At 40.3% G+C, this 26,105-nt stretch overlaps 1 protein-coding gene across 2 annotated transcripts; it reads left to right on the top strand.

Moving 5' to 3' along the window:
• Nucleotides 1–2,273: 2,273 nt before the first annotated feature.
• Nucleotides 2,274–26,105, top strand: tut4 (terminal uridylyl transferase 4). 2 transcript variants are annotated; one of them, XM_033621750.2, is made up of 30 exons: nucleotides 2,274–2,402; nucleotides 4,309–4,871; nucleotides 4,961–5,103; nucleotides 7,123–7,239; nucleotides 7,364–7,541; nucleotides 7,736–7,824; nucleotides 7,961–8,012; nucleotides 8,364–8,433; nucleotides 8,969–9,095; nucleotides 9,273–9,392; nucleotides 12,165–12,347; nucleotides 12,487–12,661; nucleotides 12,755–13,269; nucleotides 14,582–14,732; nucleotides 15,259–15,345; nucleotides 16,280–16,383; nucleotides 16,571–16,628; nucleotides 16,715–16,818; nucleotides 16,923–17,012; nucleotides 17,804–17,917; nucleotides 18,034–18,111; nucleotides 18,231–18,408; nucleotides 18,507–18,554; nucleotides 18,724–18,806; nucleotides 18,916–19,031; nucleotides 20,416–20,570; nucleotides 21,416–21,513; nucleotides 22,343–22,910; nucleotides 25,289–25,459; nucleotides 25,573–26,105. In XM_033621750.2, exons 2-30 carry the CDS (start codon nucleotides 4,388–4,390, stop codon nucleotides 25,659–25,661), a joined length of 4,545 nt encoding a protein of 1,514 aa, XP_033477641.2. In that variant the 5' UTR covers nucleotides 2,274–2,402; nucleotides 4,309–4,387; the 3' UTR covers nucleotides 25,662–26,105. The 2 variants fall into 2 exon arrangements, with proteins under 2 accessions (XP_033477641.2, XP_033477639.2); XM_033621748.2 differs by having other exon boundaries at nucleotides 2,308–2,656.

Below are 26,105 nucleotides of genomic sequence, written 5' to 3'. Positions count from 1 at the left end.
GGGGAATCTTTTTATCAACCAGCTGTGTTAATCATTACCTACAGGTGAGTGAAGGGGAGGGACGCTTTTTTGACAGAAACATCAAGATCAACATCATCAAGGAATGAAAGATATAAAATGTGATGTGTCTAGACGACAGCTCCCTATCAGCCTCTGTACAGGCATTTGTAACTGCCTTGTTTTTCACAACCTTTGGGAGTGAATTTCACAATATATTAAGGAATAAAGTTATCATGGGACAAAGAAAATTCCCAGCGAGTCTGGAAAATCCTTTTGTTCTGCTTTTGGAAATTTTCTAGTTTTGGCTAATATTATATGCACAAAAAATGTTTTATTTCTTAAAATGTGTACAGGCCAGCTTGTTTGTTACACAACTGTAACGACATCATACTATTTTATTTTGTATCCATTTTTCTATGTATGTGTATCTTATATTGTTTGTACTGCTTGCATTGTTATTTTGGTATTTTTTGTAATTTTGCTCTTGTACTGTTTTTATTTGATAGCATTCTTAATTTTACATTATGTACCTCTATTCATTAATTCATGATACCATTCTTTATCTGAGGGGATAGATAAAGGGGGGTGGCTGGTGTGTGACTTCAGTTTTTTTTTGTGTGTGTGTGTGTGTGTGACCCTCCACGAAGCAACAAATATTTTTCCTCAAGCCTCTCTGTGTGACTGGCGGAAAAAGCATGAATCTCTTTCCACCATTTAAAACGTACCCTTTAATTTTTTACAGTTAAAAGTTAAAGGTTGAAGACAAAATCCTGGAGATGAAAAAAACCTCGGTTTTTTGCTCTTGTCGTGCATGCTGGTTGATTTATACAAATGGTTTATTTTTAAATGAGATGTAGAATAAAGTCATTTTGATGAAATATAACTATTTTAAGATCAGATTTGTTTTTTTTCTGATGAAAGGTTCGTCGCACATGATGTGTCCAAGGACCGTCGGAAATTTAAAGTCCAACCATAATTTCTGCAATTTCTGACGATGATAAATGGTGTAATGCTGGTGATTTTTGAAGAAAACAAGCCTTCCAATCGCATTTAAAAAAAAAAAAAAAAAAGGCAGTAAAATGAATGGAAAGACAACCATTTTAAGTAGGACATCCCTCTTCTACGCCAACCCCCCCCCCTCCTTTTTTCTGTCTCACCAACACCTCCCCCCTCGTAAATAACATTTTTTTTAATTCCTTGAGCTCAAGAACAGTTTCTTTCCTTGGGCCACCAGAACTCCAACAAAACACACATAGAGTCATAGAGACTTTAACTTTCAATACTTAAATGCAATATAGGCTACTATATTTTAAGAGCAATTCCCATGTTGTATGTGCAAAATCCATCCTTTTTAATGCATATCCATCCTTTTGAATCTTATTGAATTAGTGCTCGTTGTATGTCTGCAATTTGTCTTATTACTTGCATTAATTGCACCGACCAGGAGTAAGATAAGAGATAAGATACACCTTTATTGACCTTTATTGAAGGAGCCTATCCCAGCTGACATTAGGCGAGAAGCAGGGTACACCCTGGACAGGTCGCCAGACTATCACAGGGCTGACACATAGAGACAGACAACCATTCACGCTCACATTCACACCTACGGACAATTTAGAGTTATCAGTTAACCTAGTCCCCAATCTGCATGTCTTTGGACTGTGGGAGGAAGCCGGAGAGCCCGGAGAGAACCCCCCCCCCCCCCCCCAGAAAGGCTCCCACACTCCTCTTGCTGTGAGGCGACAGTGCTAACCACCACACCACCGTGCCGCCCTAGATTAAAGATTTCAATATTTAAAAACTTAAAAAAAAACTAGGCATGCAAAAAGTACAAAAAATTCAAGAAACAGCAATAAATAGCCTACTACTACTACTACTACTACTACTAATAATAATAATAATAATGAGCAGTGGATTAAAGTGAGCATATTTAGTGAAAAGAGAATATTGTAAGCGCAAATAAACAACATCAAGGGGGATAGCAATGCTTATAGTGGTGTTTATAAAGTGTCCATAGTGTCCCTAAAGTGTCCATGGTGCAGTTTATTGTGAGTAGCACTCCTCATTTCGTTGTACAATGACAAGAAAGGGTTTGAATTCTGTTCTGTTCTAGTCTGTGTTTTGTGTTAATTTGCTGTTGTAATTTTTGTTTTTCAAAGAAAAGAAAAGAAAAGAAACTGTAGTTACCATCAATAGTTTCCGAGCGGCCTTTGAACGCAACACATTTCACGCCCCTCTTCGTCATCACTGGCACTCCCACAATGCAGCGGGGTAGCTAATATATTAACATGGCGTCAATGGCTGCTGTTTTGACCAGGGCCGTGGGATTTGAAAAACATTATGTAGAACACAACCATGGAGACAGCTAAACAATAATCCGAAATCAACTTTAGAGCTCAAAAGTAAGTTATTACGCGCTCTTCTGTGTTGTCCAGGTCGAGGTCCTGTTTAGCTGTTTTTAATGACTTGATGCTGTGTGGCAACTGGGTGCCAGTATTATTTATTTCCCGTTAGCTAGCTCAGCCGGACGACCGGGGGCACAGCAGCTAACGTTAGTTAGCTTACGAAGACAGCTAGGAGTCGGCTGAGCAAAGAGTCCTGAGGAAGACAACGTGAATCGTTCCTACAGCACAGGAAACACATTTTGGTTTTAATGGTGAGCATTTCGTTCAGTCGGTAATATCTGCGTGTGTGATGACCTCTTTCTTTCGTTTCTGTTGTGGAAGTTGAGCTAACGTTAAGTCCCAGTGTTGTGTGGAAGTCTGTTAACCCATCAGTTTCGTTTCTCTCCTACCTGAAACAAACGTCAGCCCACATTCTAAACAGTAATGCATGCGGTGCCAAACCATAACCCAACATCAGCACAAATTAATTGTTAACACTGACTGTGTGAAGTGGCGGTATGGAATATACAGAAAGGGAAACAGACTTTGACACAGCATCGGCCGCATCACTGCTCGGTCTGCTCTGGCTCTCTTCATATGAGCAGTGGTGGAAGAGGCACTCACATCTTTTACTTGTTTTAAAAGTAGCAATACCACAGTGTAAAAATACTCTTACAAGTAAAAGTCCAAAAAGTACAAAAGTATTAGCAATATTAAAATACTCATTATTGTATAATACTTAAACGTTGCAGCCAGTAAATTTGCAGCAAAGTTTCACTACTCTGTAAACTGCTGGGTGGCGTCATCTATAACATTACAGCACCATATATCAGTTGATTTGTATTTTGCACTAATAATCTTGTTCTGCAAAATAATGAGCAAGTGTGATTATCAAATAAATGTATTGGAGTAAAAAGTACAATATTTGCCACAAAGTAGAAAGTAACATAAAATGGAAACTATCACTTATGTGCAGTACTTGAGTAAATGTACTTGGTTACATTCCACCACTGCATGAAAGATGTGTTTGTGTTTAGGGAGGGTCCGATAAAAGACCCTCTTTTCAATGACATTCAGTGGCATTTAAGCTCTGTGAAATTTGTGATAAGCACTGTTAAATTCTATTGAGTTATAATGGAGAAAATAACCAAATTGAATGAAATGAATCCCTATTCCCAGCCTTATACTGCATAGAATTTATTCTGTAAGAGGTGCACTTAAAAGATTTTAAATAGATAAAGATTACATTTGTGATTTTACCTTTTTTTTTTTAAGGAATGATCAAGGAAACCATCCTCGCTTCTTTCAGTGTGTCCAAAGCAAGATACTTTTGAGCGATTAACTTTTTTGGCAGATACACTTGTTAGGTGCTTCACTTTGTTGTAAAACAAAAGTTAAAGCCTTTACTACAGTGGCTTCATAGGTAAAGACAACACCAACACCTCTTGTCATCTCTGCTATGTTTTATTTTTTAGCGCACCGTGTGATAAAAAAAAAATTACCTGTAATTCTTGAGTTTATTTGACATGATGATGTTCTCAATGCAAAATAGTTGAATTCCAAGCTATTTTCCTCATTTGAATAATAATTTAGAAGTTGCAGCAATACTGTAACCTTTGTAAATTTGCTAGTACAGTGGCAATCAGAACTGATGACATGTCAGTTGACCATAGTATTTGCATTGCGAGGCCCATGTCTCAATTTTCTTCTTGAGTGACCGCTTTGTAGATTAATTTCTGCACAATTCTGTGGTAAATAAATGTATATAAGCCCCATTAAGTCACATGCAAAGTAAGTTTACACATGTATAAGGTCTGTTTGCTTCATCTGAATTGGTAAAACAAGACTCAACAGGCCATCACAATGTGGTGTGGTCTTGCTAGTTATACTTAAAGCTGTGATTTCTTCTCTTTTTTCCCCCTAGAGTTTAGGCGGCCTGCCTCCCTGGTCATCCTCAGCGTGGTGTTGACTCCACCAGGGACAAGAGCAGCAGGGCAGGAGGGATGGATGAGTCCATAAGTCCAGTAAAACCAGTCAAACAGTCTCAACCCAGAGGACCCAAAGCTTTGTCCAGTGAGAAGTCAAATAAAGAGGCTCCTGTGCTGAAAGAGGGTACCAAGTCTGCAACCCGCAGCAAAGAACACCTCACTGCTGCTAAGGATGAACATAATATAGGCGGTCAGGGAAGCCGTGGGCCAGGCAAGACTTTCACAGACATACCCCAGGACAAGAGAAGAGGAAGGACCCCCAGGCTGACTAGACTGACTGGAAGAACGAGTTCTGGGGAGAGGGGGAAAGGAAAAGTGGCAGGCTCACAACAGCAGCTGGTGGCACAGGCTCCTGACTCTAGGGTGTCTTTTTCTGCAGACAGCAGCCCGTCAGCAAACAGAGAGACCAGCTCTCCTGTAGTGCCTGGTACACCTGAGAAAGGCCTCAAAGTGCAGGCCAAGAGCTCCACTGTAGCTCCAGCAAAGGAGAAGTCCCATGGTGGGTTTGCACAGTGTTTTTCCTGAGATGATTATGTCTCCTTCACCAAATGTATCTCTGGTAAACTGTTTTGTCTTTGTTGTTTGCAGGGGTGAAAACTGCTGCATTGATGCATCAGTCTATTGAAGAGGTGAGGCCCACTGTGGAGGAAGGGCCCCTGACAGAGCAACAGCTGGGCCTCCGACAGGCAGAGGAGCGCCTCTATAGAGACTACATTCACCGACTGTTGAAAGTAAGGAAACAATCAAGTCAGGCCTGATATACAGTGAATGTATCACTCAGCTCTTTTCAGATAGTACATTTTGGGTCCAGCCAGTGTACATGTACAATAGCTCGATATTTTTGACAGATTGATAAATAGATTGATGGAATTAAATGAAAATTTCAAACTCTCTGATCAAACATCATCAGTTTTCTTGATCATAGACATGTTCTGGGTTTTTTTATGAGGGAGAAGGAGTACATGTAATTTTCAGAATATTTTAAGAGATGATTGAACTTGTGGAAAAACCACATCAGACATGAATTGTTATTTCCAGCGGACTATTTTTATATGGCCTAAAAACATGTCTGGAGGGCATCTTATTTAGTTAGTTAATTATATCAGTTACTGATTAACAGTACATTCTTGTTTTCCAGTGGGAAAAATGGAATTTGCTAAAAAGCTTAGCCCAGACCTGAGCTCTAACATGATTAAGGAAAAAAATTGCTGCACACAATAGCTAACAGCTACTTATGTTTTTGGTATTTAGTTGAGACTAACAAATTACGTTTAAAATACTGACAGCACTCCACTATGTAGGACTGGGTGCTGAGTGAAGAGCAGAAATGGTTTATGGTATGACAAAATAAAAGGCTTATGCACTGGAAAAGTTTAGCTTATTTTTGGCTTTCACACTGCATAGTGCTCCAGCATTTTGCAGGTTGCCTCCTTACCTTAACCTTCCTGTGTAATCAATCTATCGTTTACTTGTTTTTTATTTTGTTTTATTTATTTCACAATAATCAGTAGCAGGTTACTAAAATGTTCAGGAGGAGGGTGCCTGCTGTAGCTCTGGTTTAGGGTTAGAGGCTGTCAGCAAATACTGTGTTGGGCACAGGGAATCGGAGATCTGTGTTGGTAAATGAGGCTCTAAAAAAGAGGGAAGATCACAGGGCGTACCACCAGTTGGTCCAGGAGCTTCACCTCCAAGATGGCCATTGTAGGCATTATAGACATTATAAGCATATAATGACTGTCATTGGGCCTAGCATAACAAAAATGAATACTAACTACAGGGAGTCCAGTGGTCCTGCTGAGCAACTGTGCACCACCAATTTCTCATTGTTTACCAATTCTAAACTTGTTGTTGTGACCACCACAGAAGTCCCACCTCTCAAATCATCCAATTGGACAATGGAAAAAAAAGCACACATGACTATTCCACTCTTAAGTTAAGTTTTTCGAACTCGAGGATTTCAGAGTGTTCCAGCCAAAACACTCTGTAACCTAGAGGGCAGAAATGCGTGACATGTGGCAATGCAAAAACACAGAGCAAATGCTTCATTCTCAGTAAAAACAATACAAAAAGCCCCCTCTAGCAGCTGAAACGCTTTCTGTGTGATCAGGGCCTATGGGAGCTGTTAGCCTGGGGCTAAGAAAGTGTTCACACTAGCACAATCCTGACACATTCTAAGTGAGCTACCTCCAACTTTAGCCTAGGGCATGCTATCCCTGCCTCAGAGCAATGTTAGCCCCAAGTTTGCCAGGTTAGCCCCTGAAAATGGGCCGAAACCAGTGCCAAAAGTTGCCATTGAGAAACGGGGATAAGTAAACAATAGAATTTTAGAATGTTAACATAATGTTTCAACTGACGTTAAACCCAGGGCTAATAGAAATGCAGTGTAAATTCTAAAGCCCTGAGCCAAGGTTAACCCGGGGTTAACCGTGTGTGTGTGTGTGTGTGTGTGTGACATGGGGCTAAAGAAAGCCCTGGGCTAAGAAAATGCTGTGCGAAAAGCCTGTTTGATAAGAAAGTATATCAGTGGAAACCAGTCTGTCCACTCTTTCTCTTTCGCTTTGTCTTATATAGTCATGACCAGACTGTATTTTTTTCCTGTACTAGGGATTTGTTTTTATCTCCACCTAGCATGATCAGATGGAATTAATGATTATGATTATGACAAAGTGACAAATCCCCAAGTTTCTAACTGAAAAACAGTGAGAGACCATGGATAAAGTGATTGCCTTTGCCTCTGTTTGTTTTCACAGCAGTCCCCTGAGTACCCAAACTATCAATACTTATGCAAGCTCTGTTCTGTGCACATCGAGAACATTCAAGGAGCACACAAACACATCAAGGAAAAGAGACACAAGAAGAACATAATGGTATGGAAACTCAAGTTTGTATTGTCACTCATCCCAGGACTTTATTAGTGCTCATCTGAATGGACATAATGTACGGGATTAGAATAAAGGTTTTGTTTTACATGCTCTGGTTCTGGTGTATCAGGAAAAACAGGAGGAGAATGAGCTGCGTGCCCTGCCACCAGCCACCGCTGCCCAACTGAGGGCTGTGGACGCAGCGGTCCAAGAAACAGCCAGGCGGCATGGGATCTCAGAAGAGGACTTTGAGGTTCGGAAGGCAGTGGTCATCAGGATGGAAGAGATCATAAAGAAGCACCTCACAGGTTGTATGCTGGGATGTCACTTTGCAATGCTCTGTATTTCCTGCAGCAAGTTGTGTAAAAGGAGGAAATGCTTTGAGAAACATTTAGATTTCAGTTCTTAGTGAAATTCAACCTTGCTGGTCCTCACTGTGTACTTTTTTCCTGTGTTTATTACACCGTATATATTTTCCAATTTCCTTTCTTTGGTTTTCCAGCTTGTGCTCTCCGTCTCTATGGTTCATGTCTTACCCGATTTGCCTTCAAGACGAGTGATATCAACATTGATGTCACCCACCCCTCCTCAGTAAGTGTGTTTCTGCTGTCTCCCAAAATAGTGACGCATTTTCTGTAATAACAAAAAGAGGACGTTATAGATCAGCAGTGACATGTGGTGTCATAGTTGATGGTCTCACTTTCTCTCTTTGCTTTTGTCTGTTCAGATGACACAACCTGAGGTCTTGATTCAAGTGCTGGAAATCCTTAAGAACAGCTGTAAGTTTCGCTCAGTACATGCTTAATGGATTGTTACTAAACTGTATTAACCTACTGTTCTGGTTTTCTGAAATTATTTGCTTTGTCTTGTTGGCTCGTATGTCTCATAGCTTTTGCAAATTAGACTTAGCAGAACATTATCAAGGAGTACATTGTTTGGAAAGTTCTTATCTGCTTTGCTCTTGAATTTGGATGAAATGTTCCTTCCTAAGGACCTCGTCCAAGTGGTTTGGATGGTTAATGCTACTTTGTGTAGTCCCGCTTTTATGTAAAAGTCCTGCAATGAATTTGTAATTGTGCAAATCTCTACAAGATCTTTCAGTGTTTTTTTTCTCTGTCTCTCTTCTGTAGCTGAATTTTCTGAGGTTGAGTCAGATTTTCATGCCAAAGTTCCTGCCGTGTTTTGTCGGGATGTTAGCAGGTGAGTGTTGCTTTAACCGGTTGATGACAGGTTTTTTGGCCTTTTGTAATATCTTTGTGTGTGTATTTATGTCAGTTAACTCCTATTGATGTTTAAGTTATTTGTCATAAATGTCTAGAAAGGGAGTTTAAGGTGACTTTAGTAATAGTTTACAGGATGTTATATTGATGACTAGAAGAAGGAAATCTTTATGTGACTGCAGCCTACTGTGTTCGATGGTCTAATTTCAGTGTACTTATGTAACTGCACATTGTTACAGTAGATATCAACTCCCACTTGCCTGACCTTTGAGGTCCGCAGTTCCAACACTAATTTACAGTCTGGCACCAACTTTGGTGCCTCCAAAAAAATCTCTTCTAAAAAGAAAGTGCAGTACATCACACGTATAGCCTTCAGTGTTTCACAGTTCTGTTTTTCAACAACATATTTAACATGGTATCCTTCATTGCAGCAACACAACAGTTAGACTAAGACTGATTGAGTCAATTCAAGAACTTGATTATTGTTGTCTTCCCTCACTTCTGTTCCTTTGCAGCGGCCTGATGTGTAAAGTGAGTGCAGGGAATGACGTTGCTTGTCTCACCACCAATCACCTGGCAGCTCTGTCTAAACTGGAACCCAGATTGATTCCCCTGGTGCTGGCCTTCCGCTACTGGGCAAGGGTAAGGCTGCAAATGACACTGACTCCTCAGCTCAAAGAAGAAAGGATACATAGCCTCTACTGAGTTTCAGTGTGTTAAGTTGTTTTTATTTCCATGCATATTCCTTCACATACTGATATTTTTTTTGCCTGCAGACTAACTGAAAGCAATCCTTTCCCTGTGTGTTTATCTCGGCAGCTGTGTCACATTGACTGCCAGGCTGAAGGTGGCATCCCCTCGTACTCCTTCGCCCTCATGGTCATCTTCTTCCTGCAGCAGAGGAAAGAGCCCATCCTTCCCGTATACCTGGGCCGCTGGGTAGGTGAAGTGTTTCCACTGTCACTGGAAAAGTGTTGCTCAATGTCCGCTCTCCCTTGAACAAAATTGTTTTTTTATTCCTTTTTTTTTAAAATTATTTTTGGGGGCATTCTGTGCCTTTTGTTGGGTAGCTGACAGTAGAGATGTTGCAGGAAATGAGGGGAGACAGAGAGAGATGGGGAATAACATGTAGCAAAGGTCCCCGCTGGATGCAAATCAATTTAAGGGGCCTTAACCACAACACCACCAAGAGTGCCTCCTTGTTAGTGCTTTTCTAAATACACAAACAACCGAGATCAGTTTTAAACATATTCTTTGATTGAAGACAGCTGTCATAACACATTAAAATTGAGGAAAACCAATTTGATGCTGTTAAAAATCATTAATTTCTTCAACATGTAAAATTATTATTATGTTAAAAATATAAAACGACCCATTGAACTATGGTTGCATTTATCATTTCTTGCATCTCTGTTGTTGTCAGATGAAGTACAAGTTTTATTTTCACCATTTATCTCCAGGAAGAACTCCTCTGTAATATTAAAATAAGTGTAGGTGGAAACCTTTTCTTCTTTTAGTTCTCCTTGGGGTGAGCATGCTTTGTCTGCAGATCATCAATCTATTTGTGCCATGAGGTGCTCACAGAGGGATGATCATGATTGTGTGATGCTTAAAAATGTCATTAGAATTAACAAAGGTTTTCTGAAGCTGCAAGTTTAAGAGTAACTTTAACACCAGGCTGAAAAAGGTGTTTTGCTGCTCCACCTATTTGAAAGTTTCAAGCCTTCATTCAGTACATTCCACACCCTGTGTGTGGTATGTGCTCTTGCACCTGTAACCACACCCAACTGTGACATCCACAAGTTCAGATAAAAAAAAATTCCCACACCTATACTGTGATAGTTAGTTTGAATCATAAGCTTTAAAACAATTGACAAAGTATAAACCAGAGCCCCAGAAGTCACAGCTAAAGGCACAGAGCTGCACTGCTTTCCCAAATTACTTGAGTTAAAGTACTGGTGCTTTTTTTAATATCAATGCAAATACACACACACAAGACTGAGTCCTTTCTTAATCCACGGCTAAAGTGAAAGCACTGAGTGAAAATATTTCAGTGTACAGCAACTTCGCCAGCAAATCCATAAATAGTCAGTTCACCAAACACTGCACAACAACTGCAACTACTACAACTACTACAGCAAAGACAACTTTGCTTAATTCCAGATGAATATTTTAAACAAATGTTAAGATACCTCGACATGCTTTCTGAATTCTTGTAGGCCGTAATGACGTTTGTGTGCAGTTAACAAAGTAAACGTTTGAACCGATACATTCATTCTTCATCTCTTAAACTTTTAAAGTTTCAGTAGCCATAGTAATACCGCATAACCAAATACAACCAACCAAAATGTGCGAGGTAGAGGTACAGGAACACCACTTTTACCCCTTTTCCACCTAAGCAGTTCCAGTGCTGGATCGGGGCCAGTGCTTAATTTGGAACCGGTTTTCCTCTTTCGACAGACAAAAAAAAAAAAAAACAGTTCCAGAGTGGCACCAGTTCTTTGCTGGACTAGAAGAACGAACCACATACATCACGGGGAAGGGGGTGGGGTTATTGAGACCAACAACAATAAATGAGACCGTGGGAAACGCCATTTTTAAAAAAACAGCGAAGAGTGAAGCCATGGACACATCGAAGCAACAGTGGTCCATTGAGGAAACAAGCTGTCTTGTTGCCTTATGGTCGTCGGCATGTGTCAGCTGCACAAATACGTGGTCTGCCATCGTTGTTGTTGTTGTTCCTTCGAGCTTGGCGCCAGTGGGAAAGCAACAACGTAACTGACGTATACAGTGACGCAATGACGTGGCACCCTAACCACCTCGAGCCGTGGCAAAGTAGATTGGTTCTCAGCTGGTTCGCAAGTTGAACCAACTGAGAACCAGCACCAGCTCAGCACCAGCACTGGAACTGCATTGGCGGAAAAGGGGTTTTTGATACACAAACCACATGCAGAATGGCATGAACACAGTTTATGGACTTTCACATTTTAGAAAAGACAGAAAGCTCATCTGCTGACTTTAAAGCAAATGTAACAAGTAATAGAGCCTTCATAAAAATGTAGTCCAGTCAAAAGTACAATATTTGTCTTTCAAATGTAGTGGAGTCAAATACGTTTCCAAAAAGAACAATACTACTCAAGTAAAGTACAGATACTCAAAAACTGTACATAAGTACAGTACTTAAGTAAATGTACTTCATTACTGTCCACCACTGTGTTAAGATGAGAACAAACACGGGAATTTGTAGTCTAGATTCTGCTGTGATTGATGTTGTCCTTGGACTGCACATTTGTAAATGTAATAAGTTTGGAAATTCGTGTGGAATTCAGATTTTTTTCACATTGATGGCTTCATTTTCTGCAGCCGTTATACACTATCAGAAGTAGTTTAAGTATATACTGAGGCAAATATTCTTCATGTAAGGGCGTTATAAATGATTTATCTTACTTCACAACATTCATATTTTTGTTCAGTGTACCTGGAACTAACTGTAATAAAGTTGGCTATGAAATCATATACTTATCAAGTAAAATGCTGATACATGCTGTGAGATGACTACAAGGAGGGTGGTGTCGCACGTCCCCCAAGTCATCACCAATAAAATGATGATACAGCATAAAAACTTCTCTGCCACAGAGGAGCTTTTTAAAAAGTCACATTTTTTCTTAATGCTAGTTTTCTTCTGTGTTTGACCTTATTGTCCTCTTTCAGATTGAAGGCTTTGATGTGAAACGTGTGGACGAGTATCATCTAACTGGAATCACGTTGGACATGTTTGTCCGGTGGGAGCGCAGACCTCCGAGCTCCACGGACAACCGAAACGAGACCAGAGGAGAAAGCAGACCCAAACCAGAGCAGAAAAAACCTGATGATGCTCATTACTCAGAAGGCATAGTGAGTCTCACTACAGCACACATTCATATTATAAGAGAGACTGAATTTGATTCAGACTTCAAACCGTGCTTTTATGGAGGGCAGTGTTGATGTTGTTGCTTTGTCACCTTGCTTATCCCTCTATTGATGTCCCTTAAAGGTCCGCCTAACCTTGGACCAGGGTAAAAGCGTGTCGCTGGGCCAGTTGTGGTTGGAGCTCTTACATTTCTACACACTGGAGTTTGCTCTTGAAGAGTACATCATAAGCATTCGCCTAAAGGAGCTCCTCTCCAGGGAAGTAAAGAACTGGCCTCGACGCAGGCTTGCTATTGAAGGTGAGAGACCACTCTGTTGAAAAACTCATCTTACAGGTCTGGAGAAACAACAGAAGTTCACTGTGTGTTTTTTTTATTCTTTTTATTTTATAGATCCTTTTGCCTTGAAGAGGAATGTTGCACGAAGCTTGAACAGTCAAATGGTGTTTGAGTACATCCAGGAGCGCTTCCGTACGGCGTACAAATACTTTGCTTGCCCTCAGAGAAGGGGCACAGGGGGGCGCCAGAGAAGTAAGAAGGCAGGCAAGCAAGGTGAGAAGGTTGAGAAGAAGGAAGAAGACGACGGGAAAGGCGAAAAAAGTCTGAGTGCTCAGAGGGGGCACCAGGGGTTTAAGGACGACGAAGAGCCTGACAGCGATGATGAAGATGGATCAGATCCGTCCCAAAAGAAAGATGAGAAGACTATAGATGCCAGCCTCATGGACATGGTTCTTAATGAGGGGAACAAAACCCCCTTCTCCCCTAATGGCCTGCTGGACAGTGACAAGGACGGGGAGGAGGAGGAGGAGGAAGAGGAGGAAGAAAGCAGTGCTTCAGATAAAGATGGACCTGTTACACCAGAGGACCTTCACTATGTGTTTGATAAGATGATTTTCACTGGTGGGAAGGTATTTATGATGAACACCACTCACTTTGTACACGTTTTCTTATAAAGCTCATAGCATACAATCAAGAGTCAATGTGAATGAGATATATATGGATATATATTGTATTTTTACTTTTACAATGGTAAAATATCTTAACTTTGTGCTGACAAAACACTAAATACTACATGTGATCCTATTCTATATTGCTCCTGAACTCTTTGTGATAGAGCTAATTTGAAAAAAGAGACACCATTAGCTTTCGTTTTGATGATGTGCTTTAACGTTATCACGCAGGGATTAGCAGCCTCAAGAACCTCAGGTCCTTGGAGGCTCACAACTTTCTTCCAGTGGCCAAACAATCACTTTCAAACACTTTTTGGATAAAGTGTTCAGCTAGAAACAGCCCTGTAATCACCATCACCAACCCACTAGACTTCATTTTAGCGTGAATAAGGCCGCCATATTTTCACATCTAACTGGGTAAATTAAGGATTTATTTCAATCAGACCAGAGTTAGAGATTGTTAAAACAGTGGAAAGACAAACCAAGATATTTTCTGTGCATTTTACTTTGTTTCTGTCGACTTTGAATGAAGTGAGTTTGACAGTGACAAAATTACTGTTGAGTCTTGTGGGTTTGACGATAGCGATTTTGGGGCTGTTTCTGGTTAAACAAATGGGATCTTACTCTTTAACAAAACGGTCTATCTCTGTTGGGATCCTTTTTAATAATTTTGTCTGACACATAATAACAAGCTGATCCTGTCAGTGGCAAACACAAACAGGTGGACTTAAATTGACAGTGTGAACATGCCTTGAGTGTGTTTATATTGCAGCCTGGCTGCTGCTCTCGATCAATACTGGACCACTTTCAAAAAGTGTTGTCTTCATTACTCACTTGGACACTTGGCCTTGAAAATAGAAAAATAGGGTCCTGGTTGAAAAATACCCTTTAACTCTTAAGTTTATTTGAAGTGCAGAAAGCAACACAGCAACTCTTCAGCATGGTAGTGAATGCTTTGTTCCGTCTTGGCATGAAAGGATTTGATGTTTTTTTTGGCGTTCCCATAAATACTGATTGTATGTGTGACACAGTCCGTACGCTAGTTCCAGAGGTTGTTTTAGAGCATTATGCAACGCTTAAGACATTTTAATTTCAAGCTCTGCAACATGGGACATCGCCCCTCACAGTTACAATGATTATATGTAACAAGTGCAGGATGGTTACACATTTTGGAATTCATGCCATTATCTTGCATTCACTTTGTGTCGTTAAAGGCCATCGTGTGTAACAAGCCATTTCATTTATGGTCTTTAAACTTTTTTTGTTCCAGCCTCCAACAGTTGTGTGCAGCATCTGCAAGCGAGATGGTCACCTGAAGGACGAGTGTCCTGAAGACTTTAAGAAGATTGAGCTGAAGCCTCTGCCTCCCATGAACGACCGCTTCAGAGATATCCTCGATGGGCTCTGCAAATTGTGCTACTGTATGTAGGCAATGGTGTACTGCCAACTTTTCTTTCACTTAAGTCTTTTGTTTAGGGTAGTTACATGAAGGTATCACAGATAGTGAAGAGTTGAACCCTTTAAAGAAAGAAACTCCATTACATTTACCCCCAACCATAATATGATGGGAAATAGGATTTAATAGGTGTAATCTTACCCACCACTAGTAAACCTGTTCTACATCAGTGGATCAGTATTGCATAATCACTATTATATGAGTGTATGGCTTACTAGTTATTGTTTTTCTTACTGACATTAAAAATGTTTTTGTGTGACCAACTTTCCAAAACCCCTGAATATTCAATTTGCTATAGTTGAGAAGAGGAAAGACCAACAAAAGCAGCAAACTCAAACATTTTTGAACCTGGAACCATTTTTGGCATTTTTGCTTGAAAAATGATTTAAACAATGAATCCATCTTAAAAAGTTGCAGATTCATTTTATTTTGAGCAGCTATATCAATTTGTTGTTGCAGCTTGGTGTGATTAAATTTCTGCTGCTTTGTAGATGAACTTTCACCCACACATGCTGAACAGCAGAAGAGGGAGCAAATCCTCGGCAGCTTGGAGAGGTTTATAAGGAAGGAGTACAATGGTGAGTGTAAACCACCACAAGTAACAAATTCTCAAGTCTTTATGTATATTTTTCCAGTGAAGAGAACAGCAGGCCTTTTCTCTAATGTCCACAGTTTATGTATTTGTTTTTTGTTTGTTTGTTTGGGGTTTTTTTTTTACATATTTTATTGGTAAGCTTTACTGTTTCCTCTCTTCTTGCCATTTTAGTTTGCTTTTGTTGCTTGTAACTGCAAACTTGATGCTTCCTCTGTACATTTCAAGTTAAAAGGCCTTTCAGCTGTTGATGAGACTAAAGCCTATTTCACTCATAGTTCCTGTTAAATTACTGAGATAACTTTTAGGCACGCCTAGTGATTTTCACTACTCACACATGCACAAAATTGAGGAACATTTCCATCTTGCACCTTTTCACACATGCCATGGCAATGTCAGAATAGATGGGGCAAGGCACAGTCCAGCAGATGGCGGTAACGCAACACTTATGGATGCCAACAGCCATAAAACTCAACAGAGGGAGAAGATGGGGCATAGTTGGGTGTACTTGTATGTGGGGGAAGATGTCCTCTAATACTTTAGGTAACATGGCAGCAAGGAGCTGATTTTTGTCCTGTGCTGGTGTTCTTGTACTGCTGTCAGTCACAACACAGCCATTAGGGCATTTTCCCTTAAGTGTTACTAGGTCTTGAGGTAGGAAATTGGAAAAAATGTAAATTAGGTGAGAGGTTCAGTAACAACAGCTTAACACTGTAAGAGTTTAGTAAATCAATAGAATAGAATCAATCTGAATTAATACATCAGATGGTGAGAATCGTATATCTGTGAAAAGAGATTTTAATCAGACTGGCTATAATTTGAGAAACCTGTTTTTATATGAGAATTTCTGATAATGATACATAGTATGTCTTTTACATTTGGATAGAAACTAGCATCTCTTCCTGTGTGTGAATCCACAGATAAAGCTCAGCTCTGCTTGTTCGGCTCCTCTAAGAACGGCTTTGGCTTCCGCGACAGTGACCTTGACATCTGCATGACTCTAGAGGGCCATGAGACTGCAGAGGTAGGCGGACACACACACACACCCACACACACCCACACACACCCACACACACCACACACACACACACACACACACACACACACACACACACAGCCATTTGATGCAGCTCACGCTTCCTCAGTGGGATTACAGTTGTGACCCTTATATTCTCTCACTGTTACATTTGAATTCTGATCTGTCCCAACAGAGGCTGAATTGCAAGGAGATCATTGAAGGCCTTGCAAAGGTGCTAAAGAAGCATACAGGTGAATTTTCCTAATTATCTCTTTATAAGTCTGTGATATTTGTATTTGTCAAGCACTGAATCTTACTCATTTTTCTGACATCACAGGTTTGAGGAACATTTTGCCTATCACAACAGCTAAAGTGCCTATTGTGAAGTTCGAACACAGACAGAGTGGTTTGGAGGGAGATATTAGCCTTTATAACACCCTGGTGAGTGAACCAGAACTATCTTTCACTGGTATATAAACTGCTTATTCATGGCTTTATGTATTGAAAGTGCTGTATGAATCAATTTGGACGGGTCATCCCTGTAGGCTCAACACAACACCAGGATGCTAGCGACGTATGCAGCCCTGGATCCACGTGTCCAATACCTGGGATATACAATGAAGGTTTTTGCAAAGGTATGTCAAAGTTAAACTGATACAGTAGCTGTGAACTGATTGCTTTTAGACAGTTCAGTTTGCACTATCTGTCTCCCTCATGAGTAGTTATAGTGAATAGTATATGAATAGTTGTCTAGTAGCACATAATGTTTGATATGTAGGAACGTATTTGTGTGGTATAAAGCATTTTGATGTTTGATCTTCAGTTTGCAAACACTGACTGGTATCAACACTAATTTGACTGAGTTTGAGCTTTGAAGAGTAACTTAACACCCCCAAAATCTGGTCTTTGCTGACCCCCAGTGGTTTAACTTATCACCTTGCTGCAGTGGTGTACAGGCATACTCCAGAACACCATCACATCACTGTTGGGTTTGGTAACAGCTGCAACAAAGTGTTAAGTTGCTCTTTAAAGGGAAACTTGCAGATTTCCAACCAGCTTTGTGTCATTGCAGTCGGGGCAATGTGTGCAGATGAACAGTGTTTGGATTTCTCCTGTGACGTGTGCACCAGGCTCCCTGTTTCTCTGCCGACAAAAGTCCACTGGTTGACACAAAATGCATCATCAAAGTCTCACAGCACAGGGGGGGAGCCAAACACCGCCCACACTGCAGTGACACGGAGCTGGTTGAAAATCTGCATTTTCCCTTTCAGAACAACTTATGCAAACAGCAGTCTTTTTTCTAATAAAAATTGATGATGTGCAGATATCTCATTTACTAACCGCCAGAAAGGATATTTCTGAGGAGCACTTAAAGTGTTACTATGTCAGCTCTTGCTGTGTAACTAACGTCCCTTTTTTTTCACAGCGCTGTGACATTGGGGATGCGTCCAGAGGAAGCCTCTCATCTTATGCTTACATCTTGATGGTGCTTTACTTCCTGCAGCAAAGGCAGCCGCCAGTCATTCCCGTCCTGCAGGAGGTACTAGTCACTAATTAATGACCATACTCTGAAAGCTCAGAAGAAATGAGCTATACCTAAAACATAAAGGGCTTAGCTTTGAATAAAAGATAAATATCTCTTTGATGTCTTTTTAGATCTTTGATGGGAAGACTGTTCCCCAGCGGATGGTAGATGGCTGGAATGCTTTCTTTTGTGATGACCTTGAGGATCTGGTGAGTTCAACTTCTTAAACTTGGGATGGTATTTCATTATTTGACATTATCTAAATGTAGTCCAAATCTGCTTTTGCCCATCACATATCTCATCTCATGTGTTTCTTCTTTCTGCACAGCGTCGGCTTCTGTCCGAGCTGCAGCCGAACACAGAGTCAGTGGGAGAGCTGTGGTTGGGACTCCTGCGCTTCTACACTGAAGAATTTGACTTCAAAGAGCACGTTATCAGCATCCGTCAAAGGAAACGCCTCACCACCTTTGAAAAACAGTGGACCAGTAAATGCATCGCTATTGAAGGTGCTCACACAGATCTGCATATCCCTCTGTATTCACCTTCTTCTTAACATCACAGCCAGGATCTTCTTTTCTACTCACTCTACTATTCTTCTCCTCAGATCCCTTTGATTTGAATCATAATCTTGGTGCTGGAGTTTCTCGCAAAAGTAAGTGATGATTCAGATATTTCTGGTATTAAATTCGAATTTGTTATGTTTTGCAAAAGAACATAAAAAGGTTTAGGACTGTTGATATGTTCTCTTGTCACGGACATCAGATCTCTGTTAGTTCAGCCTTTCTGCCAGTTCATGACTGTTTGAAACTTGCTTCCTCTAGTGACAAACTTCATCATGAAGGCCTTCATAAACGGGAGAAAGTTGTTCGGGACTCCATTCTACCCCGTCCCTGGCTCTGAAGTGGTACGTCACTCATGACTGCTAAATTGGAAATAAGAATTTGAGTGCAGTCTGCTGTGAACCTAAGGAATCTGTCTAAAATATCTGTTGTTACCGTTGTGTTCTGCTGCAGGATTACTTCTTTGACTCAAAGGTCCTGACAGACGGCGAGTTGGCGCCTAATGACAGGTGCTGCAGGATCTGCGGGAAGATCGGACATTACATGAAGGACTGTCCAAAGAGACGCAGGTTGTCCCCCTGCCATTGTTCATGGCAATGTTTCCCTCGCAGTATATTTCCAAGATAAACTAAAAGAAACTACAAGAAGTAATAAACATGTTATGAAGTCATTTAACTTCTAGTTCATGTTTTCTCACAATTTTAAAAAAAGTATAGTTAAAATGAAACATGTTTTAAGCATCACTGTCCAAAGTACTGCTGTTTTATTCATCAAACATATACACAGCAATAGAGTTTCGATCTTGCCATAGAAATGAGAGGGTAAAAGTGTGGCTGCTATGGCAACAGTGACATTTTGATGTCTAGAAATATAAGTCATGTTAAGATAGATGCTTTATGAGTGAAGAGGAGATTAAGTGTCATCACCAATCACCACTGCGGTACTTAAGAAATAGACAGTTTCCATTTAATAATCTCTATTTAAAGTATACTGCACCATGGTAGATTTCCAGTCATTTTTTCAGGTCTAAGAGACAATGAAGTGTTTTGATATCCATCATGCAGTAGCTGTCAAGTGAAACACAGTTAGTGATGGTGAAAACTACTCTTTAGTTAATTTCCCCTTCTTCCTTAAAATCATAATTAGGCTTTCACTCTTAGGCATAATAGAGAATGTGTTATTTTGAATAAGCACATACAATCTTCCAGAGTAGCATCCTCGAACATCAGCAGGTGATTTTTATTTTACAACATTATTACTTACTGATAGACACCCACACAACAACCCAAAAATAGAGATTCGCATAAAAGAGGCTGTTCAGTATCAGCAACACCTTGAGAAAGATACATGAGATATGGAAAAAGCAATATGTATAGCTACTTAAATAATCTCATAGCAATCAGTGAGAATGAAGAGCAGGTGGCAGCGGAGAGTTAATCGGAGAGACAAAGAAGCAATGGAGGAGAAAAGACTTCAGAGCAGCAACAGCAAGGGAATGACTTTTTCCAGATGCTCCAGCTGAGTGACACAATGGTAGGTTAAGTTAGGCTAATACAGTAAGGTGAAGCTGTTTAGTAGGTGGTGTTTGTTAAAGTACACTTTCTTCTTCAAGTGTTGTTTTAAACTTTCTGGAGAGGATAATACTGACTGAGTCTAGCCCAAGGTTTGCCAAGACCGTGAATATATAACTGTTGGGTGCTTAAAGAAAATCCTTGGTTGTATAAACATTTTGTTGGAACCATTTCCATTTTAGTTAAAATCGTATTATCTTTTTTGTTGGAAGAATTTTGTAATTATTGTAGAATTGGAAGTCTAACTGGTTTTTAGGAGAGGCTGTACAATTGTATTTTGTTTGTGTGTGTGTGTATGTCTGCACATGTATGTATGTGTGTTTGTAATGAATGTGTGAGATTTATTCATCCCGTCTTGTGTGTGAACTTCTTTCTCTGCCAGGATGAAGAAGAAGGAAAACGACAAAGACGAGGACATAAAAGAGGAGGAGCGAGAGCCCAAGGACAGACGTTGTTTCCAGTGCGGAGACATGGGTCACGTACGGAGAGACTGTCCTGAGTACCGCCACCTCAAACAGAGGACCACCGGAGCACCAGGTATCCACAAAGTCTTAACCTCAAGAGTGACAACAACCACACAAAATATATTTCTTTACGATATTCATATTGTAATTATGCGAGCGCACTAAAGAACTATACATGACATACCTCATCACCTACATAAGCTGTCTCCCTGTACTTGACATTAATTGGTTTGCAGACAAGCTCTCCCATGCTCTCATTCCCTCTCTCATCCTCTCAGAAAATAATTAAAAGTGTTGCAGCATTTGTGAGTTTTTCCAACAGTCTCTTTATAAAGTCATCTCCTCTCCCCATTTGCTACCAGTGCTCATTTTGTTATGCTGCGTTGTTCACGGACAAACTGAAACATACACTGTACATTTACTACCACCTGACAACTTAACTGCTAATGTCTCCTCTGCACGATCGCTAACACTTGTCTGCTCTGAGCACAGCCACCATCACTCTCTTGTCGCTAAACCACACACACAAACTACACACTGAGGCACTGCATTGCTTTTATAACTCAGTGATGGCCAGCCAAAACTTCCTGTAATTGGTCTGAAAGTCAGAACCATCCAAAAAGTGTTTTCACACCAGAAACTAACTGAAGCATGGTTCAGTTGGATCCGGATGGAGACCAAGGTTTGGCTGTTTGGTCAGGACCATTGTCCAGGGAAGATTTCACACCTGTAATTTTGGTTCAGATCAAACTGAAAAGTCTAAAAGTCGGGACAAAATGAGGTAGATCTGTAAGGGCCCTATTTTAGAGGGGCTTGTTAAACTAAGATTAACTGTCAGATAAAGTATGACACAGCTAATAATCAAACCAGTAGGGGATAAAAATACAGCTGCTTATATGGCATCTTATTCTTCCACAGCTGCTCACATGGTACGAACTGTAGTGAGCTCCCAGTCCATCCCCATTCCTCAGACAGCTGCAGACGGTCCAGGAAGGACCAGACAGGCCTCTGAATGTGTAAGTACAACAGTGAAGACTCTGAGGTCAGTTCACCCACATTACAAAAAATGAATGAAAATATTTTTTCACCTGTGAAATTTCTGCCTCCGCCCAAATACAGAGGAAGTAAATGGCATTTAATTTGTTAGGCCCATTAAAATAGAAAAAAACATTAAAAAAGTAAGAGAGTTACTCGAAGTTTTTTTTTTTTTTTAGGGCTGCACACTTAATCAAATTATTATTGAAATCGCAATACGGCCAAGTGCAATATCCAAATTGCAGGAGTCGCAGTGTTTTGATGAAGGTAAAATATGCCACAACAGGCTGTTAGAAATGAAGCATTGTGGTGCTACAGAAATGCCACAGCCTTCAGATCAGATGTACAGATGTACGGGAACACACTTGTTTAACCATAATTTGCGATTGCAGTATCTTTCAAAATTATCGCAATGTGATTTATTTATTTATTTATTTTTTTGCATATTATGCAGTCTATGAAGAGTCTGTCATTCACATTCTACTCACCTCATTTATTATCTTTCAGTCCACAGACAATTATTTGTTACTGATATTGTGAGTACAAGTGCTTGGCACTGAGTTTTTTTGTTTTCTTCCTTTTTTAAAATTTTACTTACCCTACTTTTTCATAATTAATAGTCCCTTAGTAGTCTTGAACTTTGCGCTGTTTAAATCAAAGCTAATTGAGGTGAACTCAACCTTTAAATCTCTTTGTATGCTGCAAAAGTGCTCATAATTCCCAGCTGAAAGAATACATTTGTGATTATGTAGATGAAAGTGTGACTTTTATCTGATATCTGATACGTTGTTTCTTTCCTCTTCTCAACAGTCAGATAGTCGGCAGACTCCGCCCTACTCCCCGCAGCCTACAGCTGTCCCTCAGAGTTCCTCCCAGTCCTCCAGTTCCCCTCAGCCCTCCCATATTAAGACCAGTTCTACAGGTCCCCAGAAGCAGCCTGTTCACCCCCAGGTCCCCTTGTCTCTGTTCAGCTTCCCTACCGCCCATCCAGGCCAGTACCACCCAGGGGCGCTCACCGCATTGGGGCTTCTTCCTTCTCACCAGCACCAGTCACACCAGTCCCAGGGGCAGCCTCATCACCCAGTCCACATCCCTTCCACCTCCTGGCCCATACACGGACCAGTCCTCACTACGTCCTCCCCCAGTGCCCCCTCCCCGCCCGGCCTGAAATTTGCCCTGCGTTCAGCGTCAGGGAACGGGAGTCCCACAGGGTCAGGGGGCAACCCCAACCCCATGAACCTGAACGACCCCAGCATCATCTTCGCCCAGCCGGCGGGGAGACAGCTGGGCATGGGCGGGCCAGGACGGGAAGGACACTGGCACAACCACTTGGCACAACCTGGGTCACTCATGGGAAATGGCACTGTGGTCAAGTCAGGTATTCACTGGGTGAACTTTGGTGGCACTGACTGTGTGTGATTCTGTCTTTGTGTCTTCCTCCTCCTGTATCTTTGAATACAAATTTAGTGTGAATTTTAAGGCAAGTACTGATGTTTGAAATAACAATTTGGCCGATAGTTAATGCCAATGTTGTCATTTTTAATTTTTTTTTTTTTTTTTGGTTATTGTTGTATTTATTCTCTCTTTTGTGTTAGAGAAACAAAGAAATTCTCATCATTAAAAAAACAACTAAACTATTCAGTCCCTACACACATCTCCGAATGGATACATATTCAATCACAGAAATTTATGAAACAACCTTTTATTGCCATCTTTCACTTGCAAAACATGTTTGTTTTTTAAAAAGCCTTTTAACTGTACTAAAAATATCACAGTTCCCTCACTAATCTATATCTTATAATGCTGTTAAAAAAAAAGACAGACTTCAGACAACTGCATTTATTAAAGTTTCTTGTCAAAAATTACATTTTACAAGATTACATTTGAACACACCACGATAACATTTTAATTTGCCCAATACTCTTTAACTGAATTAACTGAAGAGTTTGAATGCATCATAATGTAACTCACTGCAACAGCTACCGGCTGTTAACCGCTAACGTCAACTAGCTCTCCAGCAGATTTCAACACAGACTTGTTGTTTACAACATTATCAGAGAAATGATAGGATACGTCCCCTGATGTGCTGATAGTGAGTTTTACTTCCTCCCTTCGTCTGGAAGGAATCCCAGGGAAGATCTGTGTCTATCCCAAACATGTTTTGTCCAGGGGCAACGGGTCGCTGTTAGTCTCGAGCCCCTTTTTTTAGCCTGTGCCGAATTGATACAACACAGCAGAAAAACATCGACCATTGCCGTCAGTGAATGTCTTTTTTTTTTTTTTTTTTTTTTTTTTTTTTTTTTTTTTTTGCTGACAGGCCGAGAGCAGTCTATAAGGCCAATATTGGCTGATTCCGATGTTCAGCAGATAAACGGATGCATCCCTATAAGTTACATGTACAGTCTCTTTTACTTTCTCTTTTACTTACTCTTTTAACTGTCGAATGATTTTGGTCCCAGTGTATGGTATTAGTTGTAACAGTACTTATTTGCCGTTTTCTTAAGAGAAAAAAAAAACTGTAACAATTCAGAAAGTATGTCTGTGAAGTTGGCTCAAACTCTACAAGGTCCCCTGAAACACAAGGTAACACCACCTTTCCTCTGGTCAGGGCTACGCCCCCTATCAAGACACACAGAAATTACATTTCAGCGGTTCAGAGAGAGAGAGAGAGAGAGAGAGAGAGAGAGAGAGTTAGGGTTCTTTTTTCTTAACATATAAAGTATTACATACATCTCCCGCAGTCATCCAGAAGTTATAGAATTGTATTTGGCAGCTGCTGCTTTCAAGATGAATCTACGCTCAATCTCAAGTTTTAAAGTGCTCCAAAAATGGATATTTGAACATTTACAATTCCGTGACAACTGTGTGAACTACATACAACCAAAAGCTTCAGAGCAGCTACTAAATGGATCTTGTAGTGATAGGTGTTTTATCAGTTGTAGTTACACATGTTAGATTTGGAGAAAGAGATTGAGCGTTAGACAGACAGAGGGTAGGTCACAGTAACACGTGAGTGAAACCTGAGCCATTTGCATCAGTGTAGATAGCTGAAAACTGAAACTGACAAATACGAGGCTGAAATGCATCAAGTGTAGCAAGTGATAAGAAAGAGGGATAACTCTCTGTCAGAGCTGTGAGGGGTTCAGGATTGTCAGAGGTTGTGGGGTAACGAATATAGAGCTGGGAAGGGGCTTGCGTCTCAGGCTTGAATGCTGAGTTGGGTTTTCTCTTATTCTAAAAATCCCTATTCATTTCTTTAAGATGTGGTATTTTTTTCAGCTTGTTCAGCTCTTTTGTCTTGACTTGCTTTTTGTGACTCAATTTTAGCTAACAATGTTGGATAAGATTTTGGACTCAGTTCATTTGCAGTGACTTAAACGTTACAAGGCACACTTGAACTTTAAGTCATTTAATGAAAATACAGTGCCGAAGCTCTAGGCCCCCAGTCTGTTTCACTTTTACATAGTACACATTCAAACAGTAGTTTGACTGTCTCCTAAAAAATGACAGCTCTGATGCGTATTTGGAATATGTGAAAGGTGCATTATCGAGCTAAAACAGGTGTCAAGTTGCTCATTTTCTCGATCATTTTGCACAGTAAAGGGTTAAATGGGGTTAAATGTAGTTGGTTAGGATGTGGATAATGGTTGATTACATCACTGGTGAAGTGTCACTGTTGGGTGTACACAGACTGGGATATTACTGACCTTTTATTATTAGATTTTATTGATGTGTGTTCTGATCTTGTCTCTACAGAGTCAGGCCACCCAGCCCAGTTTGTAAACGTGAGCCAAGGCTCTCGGTTATGGGAGCACAATAAAACTCCGCAGTACACACTGTCTCCATCCTGGCCCTACCGGATGCCCCAGAACTTCATCCAGCAGGGCAACGGAGGCTACCAGCCTGGCAAACCCTTCGTGGCCCAAGGTCAGACATTATTAACATTTCTTATATGCTTCTGATAAAAATATATGATCACAAGATCTCCATTTGTACTGACTTTATTTCTATTTCTTTTAAATTCATTCTTCTTTCATCAGGGTCTGTGGTGCATCCAAATCCGAACTTCCCACTGGTCCCTCATGTCCGACATCAAGTCAATCTGAATTTCATCCAACAGAAGAAGTGAACTTGCATCTCCTTTTAATTAGATTTATGGTCAGTAACATAACAAAGCAAATTTATGTACTCTTTGCATCATTTGATCACGAGAATTTTTAAAAAGAATTTTTTCTCATTTTTGTACAGTTTTTATGTTTTATTTTCTGTCTCATTACATTGATTTGTGATACAAATGTCAAATATTTTAATACCCCCATTTTTGAGGGGGTCCAAAAAAGTGTTTTTATTTTATGTGTAAAGTAAGGAGGAAAAATATAAACCTTTATTTTTATTAGCTGTATTCATACTTTGCTTGCCACAAGATGAAGGCTTTGAATAGGCGTTTGTTTTAAAAACAATCTAACATGTCACCCTAAGTAAGTAGTGCCAAAAGCAGGGATAGCAAGAAAAAAGGGAAAAAATCTTAAACATAAAAAAAAAGCTACAAAAAAATAAAGAAAAAAGCAAACAA

Source organism: Epinephelus lanceolatus, chromosome 6, assembly GCF_041903045.1.
Source record: "Epinephelus lanceolatus isolate andai-2023 chromosome 6, ASM4190304v1, whole genome shotgun sequence".
NCBI classification, from domain to species: domain Eukaryota; kingdom Metazoa; phylum Chordata; class Actinopteri; order Perciformes; family Serranidae; genus Epinephelus; species Epinephelus lanceolatus.
This window is presented reverse-complemented; position numbering and strand designations above follow the sequence as displayed.

Coding starts and splice junctions, on each gene's coding strand:
- tut4 (XM_033621750.2), top strand. CDS start 4,388: ATGGATGAGTCCATAAGTCCAGTAAAACCAGTCAAACAGTCTCAACCC. Junction 8,013..8,363: donor GGAAATCCTTAAGAACAGCT/GTAAGTTTCGCT, acceptor TCTCTTCTGTAG/CTGAATTTTCTGAGGTTGAG. Junction 12,662..12,754: donor ACGCAGGCTTGCTATTGAAG/GTGAGAGACCAC, acceptor TTTATTTTATAG/ATCCTTTTGCCTTGAAGAGG.